Below are 19398 nucleotides of genomic sequence, written 5' to 3' on the forward strand. Positions count from 1 at the left end.
AAATTGGAAGTAAGTATAAAATGGATAGGCTTTTTTAAAGATGAAAGTTCATGGAATTGATTTTAACAGAATTGTTCATATTGATTGAGATTATAATTGCCATTGATTTTTAGCAAATATGGAAATTATGTTAGTTTTTCTTGAACATGTGTAGATTTACTGTGTCATACTATTTTATGTTTTGTAAATACCTCTATAAACCTTCCTTCTTTTGCATTTATAATCTGTAACTTTGATTCCAAAAGCATTTTGTTTTGGATCAATGATTTGCTCTTGCCTTAGCTCATATCTCAGATTTTTTTTTTTTTAAGTACCACAGTCCGTTTCAATAGAGATGAGCCTGAGTTTTCCCACCATATAGCAAAGGTAGAGTAGGCTTTTAAACATTCCCAGAAGGAGGCCTTCTATACATTAATGCTAGAATAAATGGGAAGGGATATTTTCCTTATTTTCCCTTCTACTCTATTCTTTGGCCTTCTTCTTCTTTTTTTTTTTTTTAAAGACCACATTGCCTCATTTAGAATATGACCAGGAAATAGAACAGAGCATCAGTTTTGACATCACGTTATGTACATCACTCTGAGATGTGATGTAGCGTAGTTGACTTGTTTTGTATTTTGTGATCTTCTTAGGTAGACATAAGTATCTTCATCTGTATGCATTCTCCTTGTCTTGCCAATCCTTCTGTATTGGGTAAAATTTTTTCATCTGCTTATATGTTTCATTTCATATCAAAGTTTAACATTTTGTGTCCAATAATCTGCATATGTTCTAAAATTTTAAATTAAATTTAAATTACATTTAAATTTAAAATAATCTGCATATGTCCTAAAATTTAGAACAGTTTAAATTCTAATCATCTTAGAAGAATAACAACATAAAATTTTGTCATATCACAATATCTGTTTTTTTCCCCTTTATTTATATAGAAATATGACAGGGTGTTTAGTGTACTTTTGTTATTAACTGAAGGTGCCAGATTATCACTCCCCATATTGGATATAAAGTTATGAGTATTTCCATCCCTTGCTCCCTTTATCCATCTAAAGTAGAACTAATGAAAGCGGGATATTGCCATTAAGTGATCTCTAAGATCTGTATTATGTGAAATACAGATCATATTAACCATTTCTTGGTAAAACCATCTGTTTCAGTATCCAAATTCAAACTAAAATGTGTTTCTATCCTCATTACAAAACTATTATTGTTTCTCTGGTTAGTAGCTAAAAACCAATTGGAAACTAACTAGTTTTTAAATTTTTTTTATTGTTCAAGTCATTACAAATCCAATTTTGTTCTTATAGTTGTGGATTCTATATTTGCATTTACATTTTTTAATGGTTTTATGATATATCATTGAAGAATATACTTTTCATTCAGAATCTTTTTTTCTGATTTTTAAAAGCATATTTTATGTGATGGTATTTTATATTGATTTTATTTTCACTTTTGAAACCATGCTATAAAGATTATAGGTATCAGTGACTTATAAAAGTTAAAATAAAATTTATTACTTAAGTGATTAATTCACTAAAGTACATATATTTGAACATTAGATCATTAAGTACTTTCTCTATTACAATATTTTAACTGAGGTTGGTATTTTTAAATGCACAGAAAGTTGATCAATCAGCTTGTTAGATTCTCTCCTACACATATTTTACCTTTAAAAAAACAGAGGAGGTGGTATTTAAATGTCAAATTATTCATGCAATATTAAGGTTCAGGTTTAAAAATGCATAGTTGACAGAAAAGACTTATAATTCCTGCATTAACTATGCCTCATCCTAGCAATACATATGCTAAGTTCAGGACTCAATGCCATGTACTCTAAGACAAGAATCATTTACAGTTTTCACAGCAACTCTATCTGGCTGAATTACCCATCAAAATATAAAAATTAATATTGCGTTCAAAAATAATACTTGCAAATAGGTAATCAAGTAATAGCTATTATGGAAATCATAGCTTTCGAGTCCTCAACTTACGTAACTTTTACAAAGTTGTAGCTTCATCAAGCATAATGTAATTATTCCACTTTTAATGAGCACCACCCACCAAGAGTGTACAAGGAGACACTGTACAAGATATGGCAGTATAAACATAAGTATATACTGAATGATCAAAGAGTCAGTTAATTTTTCCTGAAGGGAAATTCAACATTACATAAAGGGTAACTGATTAGCAGCCAAATGACTATTCCTTTCTGTGTCAGGGGTTCCCAAAGACCATCTCCAGGTTTGGTGATTCACTAGGAGGATTCACAGGACTCACATTCAGTGGTACTCATGACTAAGATTTATTACAATGAAAGGATACAAAGCAAAACCAACAAAGGTAAAAGCAAAGTCCAGAGGAAACCAGGCACAAGATTTCAAGAGTCCTCTCCCAGTGGAGCCACAAAGGATGCATTTAATTGCACCTGAAACAAATTGTGACAACACATGTAAAATGTTTTCTACCAGCAAAGCTCTTTAGAGACTCTGTGCCCAAGGATTTTTGGGGGCGCTGGTTACATATGCACCTTTTACCTAGCACATATCAAAATCCCAGACTCCCAGAATGAAATCAGATGTTCAGCATAAACCATATTGTTTGTACAAACAGTCTAGGCACAGTGAGCCACTCTCATCATTTAGGGAAAGTTTCAGATCAGTGTAAGGAACTGGTACCATTCAAGTTCCCAGATACCTGCCAAGAACCAAACTTGCAAGCGGTCCTTTCTAAGGGTAACAGTCTTAGGCCTGCTATGTGAATTCTTTTCTGTGCATGTTCTGTTTCCTAAATAACATACACATATGCAGATATACCACTATACTTTTTCTAAGATGCCAATATTAATGCTTTTTGGGAAATTAAAATATCATTTTCTATTTGGGTATGGCTATAGTTAAGAAACTTAGAAAAATGACGCAGTTAGGATGGCTAATGTCCAAAAGACTGTGGATGATAAGTCCTGGCAAGGTTGCAGAGAAAAAGGAACTCTCATACATTGTTGGTGGGACTGCAAAATCATGCAGGATCTATGGAAAATGGTATGAAGGTTCCTCAAACAATTGCAGATAGATCTACCATATGACCCAGCTATCCCACTGCTGGGAATATACCCAGAGGAATGGAAATCATCAAGTTGAAGTTTTACCTGTTCTCCAATGTTTATTGCAGCACTATTTACGATAGCTAAGAGTTGGAACCAGCCCAAATGTCCATCATCAGATGAGTGGATACAGAAAATGTGGTATATTTACACAATGGAATACTACTTACTACTCTGCTATAAAAAAGAATGAAATACTGCCATTTGCAATGACTTGGATGGACCTAGAGAGAATTGTATTAAGTGAAGCAAGTCAGGCACAGAGAGAGAAATATCACATGTTCTCACCTATTCATGGGAACTAAAAATAAATAAATAAATAAATACACAAACAACCCGGGGCGGGGGAAGAGGGGAGGGAAGAAGACACAGCAATTACAATTCCTTGAAGTTGATACAACAAGCATACAGAAAAGACATTGTTGGGAGGGAAGGGGGAGAGGGAGGAGGGAGGGAGGTTTCAGTAATTGGCCACAGTAATCAACCACATTGTATATTGACAAAATAAAATAAAATAAAGAAAAATGACGCAGAAGTCATTTTTCATAAAATACAAAAGCAGTTTTACTATTTTCATAAAACCCAGGGCCATTTTTTAACTTTGCTGTGGTCATTTAAAATTCTTATTAATACCTGCTTTGATATAGCCCTTTACTCTAGTGGCCCTATGGGCAAATGATTGCAACACTGGATCCTGATTTTTGGGGGAGAGAGTGAGGACAGGGTGGGTTATAGCCCTCTGCAGCCATCTAGATTTGTTGTATCTACCAATGTTTCTGCATAGGTAAAAGAACAGATTAGATAGCCCACAGACATGGTGCCAATATTTATAAATATTTTTTAATGTCCTAGCCTTTTTTTATATATATGGAATCCAGATTGATTAAAGTTTGCCCAGGTCCTGTGAGGTACTATGGAGCTTGGCACCATGTCCATAGAAAGCCTAGTATATGAAAAGTTGTTATACCTTTTTAAAAAGTGAACAATATATATGCTCATTTTTGCTTGATGAGATTTTTACTGGGATTGAAGATTTTTCAAAATTTTCTATACCTAATTTATAGAGATAACTTCTTAAAATTTATTTCAACATGCTTGTGGCCAGAAGTTAATTGATTATTGCTTATTGGCTGCATGCAAACTCTTTTGGAGTTATTTAAGACTAGTAAATTTTATCCCAGTGCATAAAAGATAATGTTACTAGTTTAAAGATCCTTTCCCCTGCCAATAATTGCAGAATAGAAGTAAGATATTTGCTTTCTTTCAGAGATCAACTTTATAATTTCTGTGGTTAAGTGCAATACAGACAAATTTTTTAAAAAGTAAGTAAACCACTTAGTGGATTTGAATCACTCTGTATGGATACCTTATACATGAATGTATTTGCTTTTTGGATATTACTTCCTCTTTAAATTTTAGAAAATAATAGTCATTTGGGCCGACCCTGTGGCTCACTCGGGAGAGTGCGGCGCTGGGAGCACAGCGGCGGTGGGAGTGATGAGGCCGCGGGTTCGGATCCCATATAGGGATGGCCGGTGCGCTCACTGGCTGAGCATGGTGCGGGCAACACCAAGCCAGGGGTTCTGGTCCACTTGCCGGTCACAAAAAAAAAAGGAAAATAATAGTCATTCTAAAACTGAAGTGTACATGACTTTATAATCAGTGATGAAAGCAGAACAAATATTCTGTTGAGTTTTTTCAATTCAGAATGAGTTTCATAGTTTTTTTAAACATATTACATATGTAATTTGACAAAGTAGTTTAGGATATCAGCTATATTCACAGTGCTGTCCTTGTAAAACAAGGGTATAGTCATCCATTTTCTCCCTTGCCTTATCAAATTTAAGACTTAAGAAAAGATGAAAGTGTTCTATAAATTAACAGGTGGAGCTTCAGACAAGAAAGGAGGAACTTCCTTATACCTTATACCATCTAAATGGCTTTTCTAGCACAGATTGTCCTTGGCTGGTCTGGAAACATAACAATAGATATTGCTGTCTTCTAAGTTTCTGCTTTGATTCAAAAAAAATTCAGCTTCAGATTATTAAAATAGTATTCTAATGGGAAGGTAGAAAAAAATGAAAATGTATTGAATTAGTGCCTACAAGATACTAGACATAATGCAAGGTAGTTTCATAAAAATTACATGACTTCTTTTCATACCTGCCAAATACACTCATCATTTTATAAGATGAAGAAACAGACTCAGAAAGGTAAAAGCGTTTGCCTTAGATCATAGAGCATGTATGTAATTGGAGTTGGCATTGGAATTCAGGATTTCTTTTTGTTTGTTTTGTTTTTTTGTTTTGGTGGCTGGCCAGTATGGGGATCTGAACCCATGACCTTAGTGTTATAAGGCTGAGCTCTAACCAACTGAGCTAACCAGCCGGCCCAGGATTTCTGTCTTCTAAAGAAATCGCTTGGTAGAATTTTTGAGGTGGCATGAATGTTCAATATTATTTAGTTTAACTCCCTCATCCTACATGTAGGTAAATCAAGACTCAGAATTGCACAAAGACAAAAGGTAGTTTGTGGCGAAACAAGAAACAGAAATCTAGTTCGGTGGTTCATTCATTATTCCTTCACTTGGCTTCAGTGACTCCTCACAATCTTAGTTTTATTCCTGCACTACTGATCTTTCCCTCTCAGTCTCCTTCACTTGGTCCTCTCCTCTTCTTTCTCTGCTTTTCCTCCATTGGTGGTCTCATCCAGTCTCCTGACTTTAAAAGCCAACTGACAATTCCCAAATTCATTTTTCCAGTCTGTACCTGATCCCTAAATTCCAGACTCTAGTAGCCAGTGTCCTATTTGAGATCTCCACTGGGATGTCTAATAAATATTTCAAATTCAACCTGTCTGAAACTGACAGGTTTTTATACCACTAGCTATTATGTTCCTCCCATAGCCTTCCCCGTCTCAGTTGAAGGCAACTCCATCCTTTCACTTGGTCAGGACAAAATGCCTTAAAGTTGTCACCCCATACCTAATGCACAGGAAACCATTCTGGCTTTCCCTTTAAAATTAATATAGAATTCAACAACTTCTTACCACCTCCATTGCTACCACTCTCATCTGAGTCACTAGAGCAGTTTTTTAAAAATGTTAAGTCAGATCCTGTTACTCCTTTCAAAACAGTGCAGTGATTTCTCGTTTTTTCAGAGTAAAAATCAAAAACCTTACAATGCAAGGTCTTGTGAGGAGTGATAGGATGATATCTTTAAGGATCATTCTAGTTGCTAAGTTATTATTTATCATCTTTCTATCACACTAGAATGTAAACTCCATAAAGGCAGGAATCTTTGTCTCATTTTGCTTACTAATATATCCAAAGCACATCAGTGCCTAGCACATAGTAGGTGTTCAATCGATATTTGTTGAATTTGAATTCATGTATTCAGTAAATATTTATTAAACTCATAGTTTATGCCAGAACAGTTCTACATGCTAGATATAGCACATCAGTGCTCTCTTTCTTCATGAAGCTTTCCATCTTTGGAGTCCCACTCCAGAGTACTCATTCAATAGGTCTTCTGTGGATTCCAAACATCTGTATTTTTTAATTATCACAGATGATTCTGATATATACCATGTGTGAGAGCTTGTTCTGTGTGTCTATACCTCACCGGAAAAAATAGATTTATTCTCAAGAATATACCATTAGGAAAATCAGAAGTAACATAGTTTCTAAAGGTTGGAAAAGAATCCTTAAAAAAATAATAATATTAAGGAAAAAGACCAAAGAAGCATTCTAGGAAGTATATGTTGCACAAACACTTCTTTCATGATGCTCAAACACCTCTTCCATGTTAAATGATGCCAAATTCTAATAACCTGATCTCTCAAACCTAGTGGTTTAATGAGTTTAGGCTGCCTTTCTCTTTTCTTTGTCTGGATCTTTTCAGCTGCTTTTACATTATTTGCTCTACTATGGACTGAAGAAAGCTCACAGATATAGAAGTCAGAAGGATTAAGTTATTTTCCCAACAGTTCCACTGACTGAGCTGATAACCTCATTGGAGCTCAGGTTCCTTATCTTTAAAATGAAGGTTTAGATTAAATTGAACTAGTCTCCCTCTAGCTCCAATTTTCTAGGATTCTGATTGCACTTTCTAGTTATAACTGATAATAATGATTAAAAAATACCCTTTTTGATACAGTTTTGAAGGAAAACTTAGTCACTCTTTCCCTTGTAGAAATCTTTGGTGTCTCCAGGTTGATATACGAGAATACTTCAGAAAGTTTGTGGAATATTTGTGTTATCTTTCAATTCTATTCTTCTACAAACTTTTTGAAGTACCCTCTTACTACCGATAAAGGTCTTGCAATTAAAACATAATTTTGTTAAACTTTTTTTTTTTTTTTTGAATCAACATGTCTCTTTGGAAATTTCAGTCAAAAAAGAAATTACATTTCGGGTTACATTTCAAAACAGTCATGGAAAAAATACTTTCACAATGACTCTCATTATTTCTATCCCAATATATTTTAAGGATATAACAGATTCCCATCATTAACATGGACCACTATGAGAGTATGGGCTGCCTATGAGAATCTCTGGGGAAGATGGTGTGATGTGGACATGAGGAGGATATATGTCTCTCATTTGAAAAAGTCCCCAAATGATTCTGATATCTGCCATGACAACCCACCACTGTGCTGAAGATTAAATGGACACATACACACACACACACACACACACATGCATACACATACACACACATACCCACATTAACTAATTCAAGAACTCACTTTATTTGTATTCCAAAATAAAGAGCTACTTTATTTAGGTGCTTATATTCTTCATGCATTGCATTGCATATTACCTGAATTCAGAAAAGAATTTATATGTAGTATGTTACTGTCTACCATTGTGGACATGATGAAGGGGATGACCGGCACATTACCATTGAACAGTTCATGCAAATTCTGTCATAGACAAAGGTAGATATACTTTACATAAGGTATTTCTTTGGAATCTAAATAAAGTTTAGATTTACCACTGGAAAAATCTGAGCTAATATAATTACTGGAAAAATAAGTCATTTTTTTTTTAAGTAGACAGTGTGCCTTTTGAATACTCCTTATTTTCTAGTTTTTCCTTCAACTAGGATAAATCAGGAAATGTGCAACACAATATTTTTAAGATGAAAATTTCAGTCTTTTAGAAGATTCCTGGTAACGACTATTTTTAGGTTATTGAATCATGGAAGCAGTATAGAATAATTAAAAGTATATACCTCGGAGTCAGAGTACCCAGTTTGGAATTACAGCTCTACCACTTATTAGCTCTATAATCTTGGGCAAATTACTCTATAGGTCCCTATAGGTCTAAATTGCTTCATCCTACCTATAAAATGGGGATAATAATCATACCTACCTCAGTGTTATGTTTTGGATTTTATGAGCCAATGCATATAAAGTGTTTAGCACAGTGTCTAGCTTCTAATAAGCCATTGTGTCAGAAGTAAAAACTAGAGAAGGTGGTAGTTCACATCTTACTTTTTTAGAACGTAAAATCTCTCTTAATGTATGATAATACAGGCTTTTCAAAATGAGGCTTTTAGTTGCTAATTTATATGAATTGACCCTAAATCCTGACCATTTATTAGCTATTCAGCCTTCAAACAATCTTTAGTTGCTTGACACATATATTAGTTTTCCTCTGGTATGATGATGATTTCAGTTTATTTTATTATTTACATTTAAAAATTTATGAACTTTCTCTAGCATAGAAAGTAAAACTTATGCATAAAGTAGTGAATAGAGTTGAGAATAGCTTCTCAAGCATTCATGTACATATGAATTATTTGGAGATAAATGTTCAGATTTGCAGGCCCCGTACCCCTATCATCTGAAGTAAGCCCCAAGAATCTGCATTTTATCATCTTGTCTTCCAGTTGATTCTAATGCAAGTGGGTCATAGGACCACATTTTGGGAAACATTTATCATAGCTGTAGTTATGAATCTAGCTTTAGCATAAAATCTATCTTTGCATGCTAATGATTTAACATCTACTTTGAGAACATGAAAATGTATGTCAAGTATGTTGAGCTTTTTGAAAGTCAGAGTATAAATTAAGGAGTTCTGCAAGTTTGATGACAGTTTAATAGAGAGCAAAATTCACTGTTGCATAATAAAAGAATTACGTTTAAAAGCCATCTGCTAATAAATGAAAAATGGTTTCCTATGTTGTGAAAGGCAGTGTGGATTTTTACAATCATTTTTAGACTTCCTTTTTGATAGGTCCCTTTTCAAAATGTACATACCGATTTCTTTCATATGCTGCTTGCTCTATTTATAAGTTTAAATCTGTACATCTCTGAGACAGAGGTTTATAATGTGAGATCCAAGGGGATCTCTCTTGAAGATGGGTGAAACTTCTGGTATTGGGGAATACCACCAAAGTATATGTTGGAAAAGTTCTATATATATATATACATTTTTCTGGAGACTGGTCTGTGTTCTTAAAGGAAGTTCGTGACCAAAACCAAGCCCTAAGAGAACAGTCTTAGTTCATTCACCCAAATAATTCTCTTCTTTAAGATTGTTATGGGGACTGTAACATGTAGTTAAAAGTATTTGAAGGTCATCACCATATATTTTTGCTTATATAATGATGTGTCATCTTAAAAAGAAAACCTTTATGAAATCAAAACAGAAATATTGTAAGTCTTAGAATGTGTGTTTCACCACATGGTGTGTTTGTGCAGGTCCGATTCCCATCCCACTTCAGTTCAGATCTCAAGGACCTTCTAAGGAACCTGCTGCAGGTGGATTTGACGAAGCGATTTGGAAATCTAAAGAATGGTGTGAGTGATATAAAAACTCACAAGTGGTTTGCCACAACAGATTGGATTGCTATTTATCAGAGGAAGGTGAGACTTTTTTTTCTTTTTAATGTAAAAGTTTTTTAAAAGTTGGTGTTTATACATAGTAGAGATATTTTTGACTTAACACATGGTTTTAATTTTTTACCTTTTGAATTAATCCTATAGCCCACAACTTAAAAATGAGTTTTCTCCTAGATAAAAGAGAAAGTATGTATTATATTTTGACCATCAATCTGAAATGTTTTCTTTGTTAAATTTTTCCTACCCATGCCTCTTACTCATCACAAAACTGCCAATTATATACTAGACAATATCCTAAAAGTTTTCATTTCAAAACTGATATGAAGCCGCACTAGAAGGACAATATATTAGCAAATATAGTCTCCTATCCAGAATTGGCATGCAGCCAGATATAATATTTAATCGCTAGATTCACCATTTTTCAGTCTTTATTTTGACCTCTGTGTAGTGTTTCACAAACAAACCATGCTTTTAGATTTAAGATTTGGCTTAAATGTTACCTGTACTGTGATATTTTCTCTGGAAGGTAGTCTTCTTAATGTCTTACATATTCACTATTGCTTTAAAATATTTCATTGAGAACGGGGGCCTTATCTTATTCATTTTTATATTCTTAGCATCTGGTAAAAGCCTTATGGTTGGTATATGCTCACTAAATGTTTGCTGAATAACTGAGCATTGGTCTTTTTTCAAATACACCTTTCCTTTATCCATTTGAAAGCTAATTTGAACATAAATAATGGAAATTGGGGTTTTCATTAATGATTTTTTGTTTTTGTTTTTGTTTTTTTTTTTTTGTCGTTTTTTCGTGACCGGCACTCAGCCAGTGAGTGCACCGGCCAGTCCTATATAGGATCCGAACCCGCGGCGGAGCGTCGCCGCGCTCCCAGCACAGCACTCTACCGAGTGCGCCACGGGCTCGGCCCTTAATGATTTTTTGGAAGGTAAAAACAAATTTTCTGTAACTACTACATTTTTTATTTTAACAATTATTCTTCACATTATATTTCTCCAAATAGTTACTGGATGCCTACTACTATGCTAGGTATTCTGCAAGGTGCTGAGAATACAATGATGAGCAAAAAACAACCTTTGTTCCTGCCCATTAGTAGTATAATCTTGAACAAATTATTTAACATGTATAAAGCATCAGTTTTAACATCCTTAAAATTTGGATTAAGATAGAGAAGACAAAAAAAAGAGTAGTTTGGGGAGAAAGATTAGATAGATTGGTCCAGGCTCCGTATTTCTTTCTGGTTGAGATATGTTTCTTATAGTTATAATCAGGTAATTTATTCAATAAAAGAATTTGAAATCATAATCCCACCATCCAGATAGAACCTCTATTAACATTTGGCACATGTCTTTTCACCTTTTGTTTTTCTGTGCTTTTCATCACTGTAGTTCATTCCCGTGACTTCAGTAACAACCTAAGATCTACTTTCTCCAGCCCTGCACTTTCTCTTCCACTTCAGTCCTTTATGTCACAGTTGCTACCTAGTACACAATTCCATTCGGTTGACTTATTGCCACATTACATAATCATTTTAAAATAGTCTGCTCCACTGTAAGGGTGTTGTATTAGTCCATTTTCTGTCACTTAGAATATCTGAAACTGGGTAATTTATAAAGAAATTAAATTTATTTCTTACCATTTTTGAGGCTGCAAAGTCCAAGGTACGGGGGCTCATCTGGTGAAGGACTTCTTGTTCATGTGGACTCTCTATAGAATCCCGTGGTGAAAAAGGGTATCGGACCCACCTTTCAAATACCATATTGGGGATTAAGCTCCAACATGAGCTTTGGCAGAGACAAACATTCAGACCATACCATGTGTCTATATAATCTATATTTTCTTTAAGTTCTTTTTTATTGTTGAATAATAATTAGTTGATTGTTCCCTCATCATTTATGAAATAATTTTTACTAAATTCTGTTGTTGATTTCCTAGGTTTTCAGTAATTCCTTTGGATTTTTATTGGTAGACAATCACAGGGGCAGGGGTATCGTTTTGCCTTTTTTCCCCAATATTTACATCTCTTTTTTCCATTTTTGTTTTATTATATATGCTAAAATATTTAGAACAATATTGTAAAACAGTAGGGCTGTTAAGTTTTTATGTCTTATTCCTGCTTTGAATGGAAATACCTTTCGTTTTTTACCGCCAAAAAGGAAGTTGGTTATTTGGCTGATGTAGGTGTTCTTTATCAGATTAAGGAAGTATCCTTGATTCCTGGTATACTGAATTTTATCTTCTTTGACATATTTATGTGATGAATTATATTGGTAAGATATCCTCACATTCCTGGAAGGAACATCATTTAATCATGGGGTATTATTTTAGTATTTTTAGATTCTTGAGGCTTGTCAATTTCATTAGTATTTTAAGACTTATGATGTATTTTGAATCTTTTCATATTTTTATTTTAAAATAAAAATTTCTGCTGTTATTTGGCAAACACTAACTAATATATCCATATCAGGTACTGAATTTTTAATAATTATTCTTAAAATGGGGAAGAACTGAACTGCTACTACTCATTTAGAGTTCATGTGCTTTCCAAAGAGCTTGACTTATCCCAAGTAGTAAACAGGGAACCTACCAAGAAATGGCACACTGTATAACAAACAGGTTGTAGTATTGGGCAAATTGATCAACACCCAAATCTTGATTATCAACAAAATGGACATGAGAATCCCTGGATAATTTACAATTAGAAATAATCCAGTACTTTAATTTAGCCATTTATTTAAATATCTTCTCAGTTTTAACTAAGCACAGCAGTGCAAAAATGATAGTGAATTTGAATAATTTCCACAGTCTTACTTATTCTCTGACCCAGCGTTCAGGAGCAATGAAATAGCCAAATGCATCTAGCAGAAATTTAAAAAGAAAGAAAGAAAGAAAGAAAAACAGAAGAAGGAGTGGCTTGGACAATTCAAACTGTATAATCATTCTCTAGGGATGGTTGCCCCAATAGGTGTGATTTTAAATTGTTGCCTTGCTAGACATGAGGCAGCTGTCTGCTTAGCTCATTCTTCTGTATAGTGCAAAAACAGCAGTTCCCAAAGCAGGGCACACAAGGAACCAGATGGCAAACAAAAAGATAATATTAGAATTTCTATTCCTACTCATTCTTTACCTTATTCTTTTTAAATGTCTTTGTGTATTTATCTTATAAATTATTTATAAGCACGACTATACTAATATAAGTAAATAACCATACATATATTAGTGGTGTATACTAGGAAATGTTTTACTGAAAGAGATATAAATCAAAAAGCTTTGGAGACAACTGGTATTGAAAGTAGAAAGAGCTCTGGACCAGAACTACAGAATCATGAATTTGAGACCTGCTTTGGCTACTTATTAGTCATGTAAATTTGGTCAACTCCATTTTATAATCTGTAAAATGGGAATAAAAATACCTGCCCTGCCTTCCTCATAGTATTTTGTTGGGGAAAATATGAAACAACTGTGTTTGTAATTGTTTGTAAATTCCGTAAGTGCCATGCAAATTGTGGTATTATTTTTTCAGCTTTTAAAATCTTTTCCTCAAACATATTCAGTATCCCACATAATCTTTATAAAAGACCATATTCTGAATAGTGGAAAGACATTTTACCCTTGGGCTAAGAAGGAGAAAGTTTTTAGAATTTAACAATTCTGTAATTCTAAAAGAGATATGTTTCTTTCCAACTTCCCAGGAAGTTTTGATGGCCAGATATTTTAAACAAAATAAACTTGGGAATTAAAAAAGGGAGGAGATTAAAAGTAAGTCTAAGGTTTATCTAACCTCAGGAGAAAGGAATTTTAAAAGGGGGATAGAAAAATAAAGGCTTTAGAATAAGAAGCTGCTAAAGGAAAATCTGGAGTTCTGTAAACTTAGGAGCCAGTATTTTTATGCCAACTATTAATTATCCTAGAAATCTCTTAAGTATTGTGTTGGCCTGCACAATTCCTTGAATGAAGATGTTGAGATTAATAACAAAACTACTGTTTGCTTCTTCTTCTAATGCTATTATATTTTAGGGACTTAATGGCATTTAAAGATACCATCGTGTAGTAATAGTGGGAATCTATTTTCCTTAGTGTTTGGAAACTCTCAGGAATTTGTTTTTCCTTCTATTTTTCTCTTTATCTCAATTATAGGTTGAAGCTCCATTCATACCAAAGTTCAGAGGCTCTGGAGATACCAGCAACTTTGACGATTATGAAGAAGAAGATATCCGTGTCTCTATAACAGAAAAATGTGGAAAAGAATTTGGAGAATTTTAGAGAGGAACAAGATGACATCAGAGCTCACACTCAGTCTTTGCACTCTGTTGAGAGTTAAGGTGGAGCTGAAACCATCCTTGTTGAAGCAGTTACCTAGTTCCTTCATTCCAACAACTGAGTGAGGTCTTTATTGCCATCATCCGTGTGTGCACTCTGCATCCACCTATGTAACAAGGCACCGCTAAGCAAGCATTGTCTGTGCCATAACACAGTACTAGACCACTTTCCTACTTCTCTTTGGTTTGTCTTTCTCCTCTCCTCCTACATCCATTTCTTCCTTTTTCATTTTCATTCGTTTTTCTCTACACACTGATCCATTTTATTTTATTGGTGTTTCAGACAGGCAGTGTTATGACTATGTGATATTTGAAGAAAAGGATAAGTGTTGCTTTTAGTAGTTCTTGCCAGTATTTTTGTTGGTCATTGGCTTGATGATAAACTTTGTAGTAACTGGTTTTACTTTGAGTAGCTCAGATTCAGTTTTGCCAAAACTCTTGACAATTTTTGAAGATAAAATCGGCAAGGAAAATTAATTAAGACAATAACTTCCTTGGAATTCACTCTTCTGACAATAAATTTGGATATACTACTACAGAGTAGCTAAACCCAACAATGTGGATTCCCTTTGACTCCTTTTATATCATCTTCCCCTTGAGTAATTAAGTGACCAACCTGTGCAAAGTGACAAATATGTCTCATACAGCAGGAAAAACTAATAATATGGATCATCACCCAGATTCTCTCACTTGGTACCAGCATTTCTGTAGGTATTAGAGAAGATTTCTAAGGTTTATAAACCTTAACTAAGGATTTTAGCCAGTATTTTAATAGAACATTAATGAAAGAGACAAATTTTAAAGTTTCTCAAATAGTCCTTATTGTAAACTTTTTAAAGGAAAAGAAGCAAACTAAAAAGAACATTGGTTTGGATACTTTGCTAAGCCAAATAGATGGTTTGATTCTTGCAAACAGTATAGAGGTACTCTTATTTAAATGAAGTTTTATTCTTTGTTTTGTTATGTAACAGTTAACAAAAGAAGTTGTTACCAGTTTATTTTTATGGTGTACTATATGTAAGCCTAAGGTAGGAGCACTGTTGCAACTTCTGCTTTCATCCCATGCCTCATTAATGAGGAAAGATTAATGAGGAAAGATTTATAAAACTGCCACTATTGTATTTTAATTTTGAGGTGTAATATTTTTAGATATGTCATAATTTCTAACCTCTTTTCTCTCAGTAAACAGAATGTATGATCATGCAGATAGAATTTTAGTATTTGAGTTTAGTTTTTTTTAGTACTTTGCCAACTGACAATAACATTACTGTCATGCGAAAATTTCAAGCATTTTTGCACATTCAATTCAGGGCTTGTTGAGAATCCATGGCTTAACTCGGTTTCTTTACTTTTTTTTTCTTTGCTTTTAATTTTCCCCATCTGGTTTTATTTCTGCATCTCAGTGACCTATCTTAAAACACACCAAAATAGTTTAAAATAAACTACATTATTTTTTATGATCAATTTACATGCATATAAAATGAATTGTTTTTAATCAAACTGATCTTAATGTATATAACTATTCTGTTTGCTTCATTATTGGTGCAGGTAGGTCACTGTCACTGTTCTTTCAATATATACCACACCCTTGTAAAACCTTTGAAGACATTGAAAAATCTTGTCTGAGTTGTTCTCTCCACCAATATCTTATGTCTTTTGGTTGTCAAGTGTTTCTGCATGGTAATGTCACATAAAGGCTGATAATAACTTCAGTTGGTCCACCTATATTTAAAACATGCAAGAAATTTTTGAAATATTCTGCTGTAGCAAGTTTTATGTAACAAAGGTTTATCGTCATGTTAATAAACAAAACATCATTTGTATAAAATATTTTAATTAATTTTAAAAATTTCATTTAGACTTGAGAACATGCTGATCATTGTATTCTATATGTATGCTACAAATTCTATGGTAGCTTTGTTGTATATTATTGTAAAATTATTTTAATAAATCATGGGGATGACAATTTGATTATTACAATTTAGTTTTCAGTAATCGAAAAGATTTCTATGAATTCTAAAAACTATTTTTCTCTATAAAATTACTAGTGCCCAGCTATAGAACCTACCTAGGTAGATGACCCGTAGGCATATTTGGTTTTAAGGGCTATTCAGCCATTCCGCTTTACTCTCTAAAGGACATGAGCAAGCTTTCAAATATGTCAAGGGAGTCTGTTTCCAACCCATCAAGTACACTGAATTAGAATATTTTAAAAGTGTATAAAATTCCCAATTCAGTCACAATTTAGCCAAGAGCAAGATAAAAACTTGAATTAAAAAATGTGGCATAAATCAGTATTTAACCTCAAGTGATATTATTTGAAGAAGAAGAAATTATGTTTTTGCTCAGTAAATAATTAAGAGATGGCATTGTATAGGAAGGAGCCGTAGACTGAAAGTCAAGATCTCTGAATTTCAGGCCAGAAAACTGTCTGTATGACCTTGGCCTCAGTTCTCTTATCTTATCTGTAAAATGGAAGAGTTGGATTAGGCAGTTTCGAAGGTCCTTCTAAGTTTCACATGTTATGGCAAGATTCTCTTTTTATCTGATATTTTGAAGGAATATCGTGCTTTGAAATATGTCTCAGTAAGGTGATCTATTTTAGGGCATCTTTCTTCTTATCTCTGCCAGTGTTCTTACAGTTCTTTGAATATCATGAGAACCTCATGTCTGTCCTGATTCCTTCCTCATTCACTGATGCTAAATACTCATTTGATATAAAGCTGTCAAATTACCAAAAAAGATACTGCGGCTTATGGGTATTGCTGTCTTGTTTTTGGTGTGTTTTTGTATTGACTGCCCATTGGCCTGAAAATTCTCATTGTAAGCCTGAAAAAAAAAAATCATTTTCCTTTCTGACTGACTACTTTTTCTGCTTGTTGTAAGAATCAAATGAAATAATGTATGTGAAAGCACCTTGTATACTGTAACCTATCAATGTAAAATGTTGAGGTGTGTTGTTATTTCGTTAATTATTTCTTTGTTTAGAATGGAATTTCCTATGCACTATTGTAGCTAGGAAATGCTGAAAACAATTGTGTTTTTTAATTAATCAATAACTGCAAAATTAAAGTATCTTCAAAGGATAAAACAATTTATTGAGTCTTGAATTCTATTTGATGCCCTTATCTTCTGATTTATTTTCTGCTGTTACTACAGATGCTAATAGATTTCTAGTCTTTATGTATTTGGGTTGGTTTTTTTGGTGGTGGGAGCAGAGCAATAGGGGAAGGCATATCCAGCAAACTACTTAAACTGTATGTTTATTAAGAAAGTGCTCATTCCATAGTTTCTAAGAAGTGTTTCTAATTAGTTCATTTCTCATATTGGTCCAAATTATTCCTAACGTAATGTTGGAATACTGCAAGAGCCTTCATCCTTTTATTGTAACAATGAATTATGAATTTATATTTTTTTCTCCAGGAGGGCTTTTGAGCTTCGCATTACCTCTTCCTGTTTCAGCTAGGTTCATTAGTATTTCTATAGTTGCCTTTATCTCAAGAAATATTTTAGATAATTATTTTAATAGCTTACCATTTTGTTTGTTATTTCAAACATTTATAAATACTGATGTATTGTATAACATGGTGCTTACTATGTTTATACCAGTGCTTGCTTCATTTTATCATTATCAGGGCTTAATATAAATTTTCTCTTATGTATAAATATTGAATAGAAGTTAAATACTTATTTTCATTCTAGCTTTTATGAAGATTTTCTGTATGCTTGTTTAATGGTGTTTGTGCCCACTGTTATGAGTTGTCAGTTTTTTTGTGAACAAAATTCATATATTGAAATCCTAACCACCAGTACCTCAGTGTGATTGTATATGGAGGTAAGACCTTTAAAGAAGTAATTAAGATAAAGTGAGGTCATATGGATGGGCCCTAATCCAATATTACCAATGTACTTTTAAGAAGAGATTAGTACATGGAGAGGACAGGCAGAGGGAAGACCATGTGAAGATACAGGGATAAGCCAAGGAGAGAGGCCTCAGAAGAAGCCAACTCTGCCAACATTTTGATCTTGGGACTTTTAGTTCCAGAACTGTTAGAAAATCGATTTCCATTTTTAAACCGCCCAGTCTGTGGTACTTTGTTATGGCAGTCTTAACAAACTAATACACCTATTGAGCTATGTATTCCCATGGTGAAAGGCTTACATTGATATGCCTTCAAACACTTTATACTTGGTCAAAACTGAGTTAATTTACCATAGGCAAGAAAAAAAAATGTATGTCAGTATGGTCACAAACCTCAGTGCATCTGCTATCTTGTTTCTATTCTTTCCTGGAATACAAGCAGGAAACAGTAAAAAGTAGCTACTGAGATACCGAGAGCAGGGGAAACCATGGGTAATTCAAACCACTACTAACTCCTGGTCAGCCATACCCTGGGTATTAAGCTGTCCTCTTGAAGCAGTACTAATACAGCATGGAATTGAGCACACAAGAGTCATTGAGTCAAGAGTCATTGAGCACACAAGAGTCTGCCCATCTTTAGTGGTGATCCTAACAATGAAATGACCAATAGGAAAGTGGGAATGGGAATAAAGTATTGATGAGGAAACCCCAATTCATCCCCCAATTATTCTGGGTTAGTAATGTTCATGGCAAATGACTACTTTTATGTATTAGTTTTATTGATGCTGTAACAAATTTCCGAAAACTTAGTGGCTTAAAAACAACAAAAATTTATTATCTTATGGCTCTGGAGTTCTAACATCCAAAGTGAATTTCATTGTGTTAAAATCAGGGTGTTGATAGCTGCATTTCTTTCTGGAGGCTCTAGGGGAAAATCAGTTTCCTTGCCTTTTCCAGCTTCTAGAAGACACCTACTTTCCTTGACTCATGAGGCCATTCCTCCGTCTTCAAAGCCAGCAGCATTGGGACAAGTCTTTCTCATGCTGTATCACCCTGACCCCTTCTACTTCCCTGTTTTACTTTTAAAGACCCTTGTGATTATATTAGGCTACTTGGATAACCAGGCTAATCCCCCTATTTTAAGATCAGCTGATTAACAACCTTAATTCCATCTTCTGCCTTAACTCCCCTTTGCTATATAACCTAACATATTAAATAGGTCCTGGGCATTAGGACATGGACATCTGGGGAT

The 19398-nt window shown here is 33.9% G+C and overlaps 1 protein-coding gene across 1 annotated transcript in view; it reads left to right on the forward strand.

Annotated features, from left to right (window-relative positions):
- The window catches only part of PRKACB (protein kinase cAMP-activated catalytic subunit beta), a 144867-nt gene extending 127526 nt beyond the window's left edge, over nt 1-17341 (forward strand). The window contains exons 9-10 of the mRNA XM_063104349.1: nt 9809-9973; nt 14103-17341. Of these exons, the coding sequence (XP_062960419.1) occupies nt 9809-9973; nt 14103-14228 (291 nt within the window). The 3' untranslated portion in view covers nt 14229-17341. The remainder of the gene's footprint in view (nt 1-9808; nt 9974-14102) is intronic.
- The last annotated feature ends 2057 nt before the right edge of the window (nt 17342-19398 follow it).

The sequence above is a fragment of the Cynocephalus volans genome, chromosome 8 (assembly GCF_027409185.1).
Source record: "Cynocephalus volans isolate mCynVol1 chromosome 8, mCynVol1.pri, whole genome shotgun sequence".
NCBI lineage: Eukaryota > Metazoa > Chordata > Mammalia > Dermoptera > Cynocephalidae > Cynocephalus > Cynocephalus volans.